Source organism: Telopea speciosissima, chromosome 10 (assembly GCF_018873765.1).
Source record: "Telopea speciosissima isolate NSW1024214 ecotype Mountain lineage chromosome 10, Tspe_v1, whole genome shotgun sequence".
Taxonomy (NCBI): Eukaryota; Viridiplantae; Streptophyta; class Magnoliopsida; order Proteales; family Proteaceae; genus Telopea; species Telopea speciosissima.
Genome location: NC_057925.1, coordinates 37,696,255 through 37,699,803, shown reverse-complemented (window position 1 = coordinate 37,699,803; position 3,549 = coordinate 37,696,255). Strand labels below are relative to the sequence as shown.

Genomic DNA, 3,549 nt, shown 5'->3' with positions numbered 1-3,549 from the left:
TTGTACTTTTAACTTTGTTCCAAGGTAGAATAATAGCTTGGCTGACTCCCTGGCAAGGAGAGCCTTTTTGGTAATGTGTACGACGGAGTGGCCTATTTCCGATACATGATTTTATGATTTGTGTAATCTCCAGCCATGAGCTTCTCACGTTATCTTTAATAAAATTTTCTTAAAAAAAAAAAAAAAAAAACACGTACAAAAACTAGTTTCCTTGAAGTCATTCTCTAGGTAAGTGGATAAAAATAGTGATGGAAGTATGACTTTGAGCTGGCTTGTGTGCTTCACAAAAAAAAAAGAAAGTATGAAAGTAGGTCACGGAGACTATGAAGAATTTGAAAAAAATATAAGTCAAAGGTATAAGCCACTTGGCACTTGCTGCCTTTGTAACGAGCGATCGAGATCGTCTACGGTGCCCTGCTCAGAGCGGTCTGAGCGATGCATAAATAGGGCACCCTGCAATGACCGTCTTACCCCCATTCGGATAAGATGCTCTGACAGGGGCAAGGCGGTCATTGCAAGGCGACCTGTATGTGCACCGCTCAGACCGCTCTACCCGTGGCGCCGTAGAAGATCTGGGTCCTTGTAACGAGAGTGTATATAAAGAGACCCATGCTCCCTGGCACCCACCCAATAACCACACTTTTCATAGTAGCAAAGAAGAAAGATATATATAATATCTCTATATCTTAAGGTTTCGTTTCGATAATGGCGATTGATTTGATCAGAAATACCATCTTGAAACCTCCTTCTTCTTCCGACGCAGATGCCGTTGTTCCCAGGGTACCCCTAACCATCTTCGACCAAGCAGCCTTCGATCTCCACGTAGCAGTCCTATATGCTTTCCGTCCACCCATGCCCTCCAACGAAGCCTTAAAAGAAGGTCTCTCCAAAGCCCTCTTTCACTACCCCCACCTCGCCGGCCGTCTCACCACCGACCAATGCGACCGCCCTGCTATCATCCTCAATAACGCCGGCATCCGAATCATCGAAACTTTTGTGTCCACCACTCTCGCAGACCAGCTCCCCTTCACCCCTTCTACAGACTTGACCCACCTACTTCCACCCACTCAAGGTGTAGAGGAGCTACTCCAGATCCAACTCAACCGCTACGCTTGCGGCGGCCTCGTCATTGGCCAGACCGCCCACCACCACGTCGCTGACGGCCAATCCATGAGTTCCTTCTTCATCGCTTGGGCCAAACTCGTGCGTGGCCTTCCCTTAGACCCACTCCCCTACCATGACCGATCCGCCGTTTCCGTCCCAAGAAACCCACCTAGTCCCGAATTCGACCACCGTCGGATTGAGTTCCGGAAATGCGCCACGTCGCACTCGATCACGTCTCTTTCCTCAATAGCTAACATCGCTGTACACTTCTCGGCTGACTTTATAGCCAATCTGAAGGTGAAAGTCAATGAGGGAGGAAAACATCGGTACAGTGCGTTCGAGTGTCTTCTGTCGCACATGTGGAAGAAGGTGACGATGGCTCGTGGGCTGGCAGAAGAGGAGTGGACCCAAGTGAGGGTGGCAGTGAACGGAAGAGCAAGAATGAAGCCGCCGGTGGCGATGGAGTACTTCGGGAACCTTGTGCTATGGGCGTACCCGAAATTGAGAGTGGGGGAGTTGTTGAAAGAGAGTCACAAATACGTGGCTAAGGCAATCCACGAGGCGGTGGCGAAGTTGGATAGTGAATATTTCCAGTCGTTTGTAGATTTTGGGGAAATGGCAGCGGGGAAGGAGAAGGGAGGAGGAGGAGGAGAAGAAAAATTGGTCGCGACGGCGCCCGAGGTCGGGACTGTGATGTGCCCGAACCTTGAGGTAGATAGCTGGTTGAGATTCGAGTTTCATGACTTGGATTTCGGTGGAGGAGGGCCGGTTGCTCTCCTTCCACCGAATATGCCCGTCGAGGGTCTCATAATATTCGTGCCTTCTTCCAAAGAAGGAGGTGGTATGGATGTCTTCGTGGCTCTCTTACATGAACATGTCCAGCTTTTCAAACAAATTTCACATTCCTTGGATTAAAAGTTTTCAATGTCTGGAAATACCCTTTTTATCAGGCATGATTATTAGGGAGTATTACCCCAAAAAAAAAAAAAAAAAAAATTATCATACGTTAGGGAAGTTGAGAGGAGGGATAAACATATTTCATGCATGCAATTAATGTTGAAGAATTGATAATTTTAATTCTATACAATCTCAATGAAAGAAGTAATCAATTTATGGGCTTTGAATCTTTGATCCTCATAATCCAAACTATCATGGAGCTTCAATTTATTTTTTCTATGTGTAACTATTATGGAACTGCTTGATATAGTAATTATTTAACTACTTTTTTTTTGTGGAATTATTTAATTAAGCACTTTAGGTACCACAAATACGCAGTGCTAGATCATGGTTTTGTATTGTATATTCTCATTAGGCAACTGAAGACAATAGTTACATATATACAATGAGGTCTATATACATAACAGGGATATACAAGGAGAGAAACTCTAAAAGCTAGGAAGAAGAGGTCTAGCCTAAGTTGGTAATTGAATGTACGTTGCCATTCAAATATAGAAATTACATATTTGGTTGATAAACCTGCTCAAGGTGAGGATTTGACTGAGTCGATCTTCAACTTGTCCCACAAAAACTAAAAACGTGTAGCAGCTAAACCCTTGGTTAGGATATCATTAAGTTGATCTATGGTGGACATGAACTGAACGAACAATTCATGTTTGGCAACCTTGCCAAAATGAAAATCAATCTTAACATGCTTTGTGTGAGCATGGAACATAGGGTTAGCCGAGATAGGTGGCTCTAATATTGTCACACCATAAAATTGGTGGCTGAGAGAGCATGGAACACAGGGTTAGCCGAGAGGTAGGTAGCTCTAATATTGTCACACCATAAATTGATTCAAGAGATTAGATTATTGCCAAGAAAAATGCCGTATACTCCAATGGATTTTTGATCATCAAAGTCCCCCCTATCTAGTCAGCATTTCAGAAAGCTTGGAGACGAAGACTTTGGGACTGCTCAATGAGTAACCCATGAGTGCGAGTATGCTTCAAGTAACACAACCAATGATCCTCAATGGGGCATGCATAAATGACATGCATGATTCACCACAAAAGCCACATCTGAATGAGTGAGGGTGGTATACTATAGTGCCCCTACAATGGAGCGATATTGTGTGACATGAGAAAGGAGCACACCCTCGAGTGAGATATCTTTGTACTGGCAACAATGGGGGTGCAAGAACCGTTTTGCACTCAATCATGCCGACTCTGTATAAAAGATCTGTGATGTAACTGTGCTAAGAAAGTAGTAGTCCCTTGGAGTGAGGGATGGTTTCAAAGCTGAGGAAAACGCTGAGAGGCCCCAAATCTTTGATGGAAAATTTAGTACTTAATTTGAGCTAGTAGAGAGGTGGCATGACCAGAATGGCTACTTATAACAAGAATGGCATCCACATAATTTAGGACATAAGTAGTGATCATACCATTCTTGTAAATGAAGAGAGAGGGATCAGTGTGACGAGCATGAAATCCCAAGCGAATGAGGAAT

At 44.2% G+C, this 3,549-nt stretch overlaps 1 protein-coding gene across 1 annotated transcript; it reads left to right on the top strand.

Moving 5' to 3' along the window:
- Nucleotides 1-705: 705 nt before the first annotated feature.
- LOC122641802 (tryptamine hydroxycinnamoyltransferase 2-like) lies at nt 706-2,019 on the top strand. The gene has a single exon (XM_043835105.1). It carries the CDS (start codon nt 706-708, stop codon nt 2,017-2,019), a length of 1,314 nt encoding a protein of 437 aa, XP_043691040.1.
- The last annotated feature ends 1,530 nt before the right edge of the window (nt 2,020-3,549 follow it).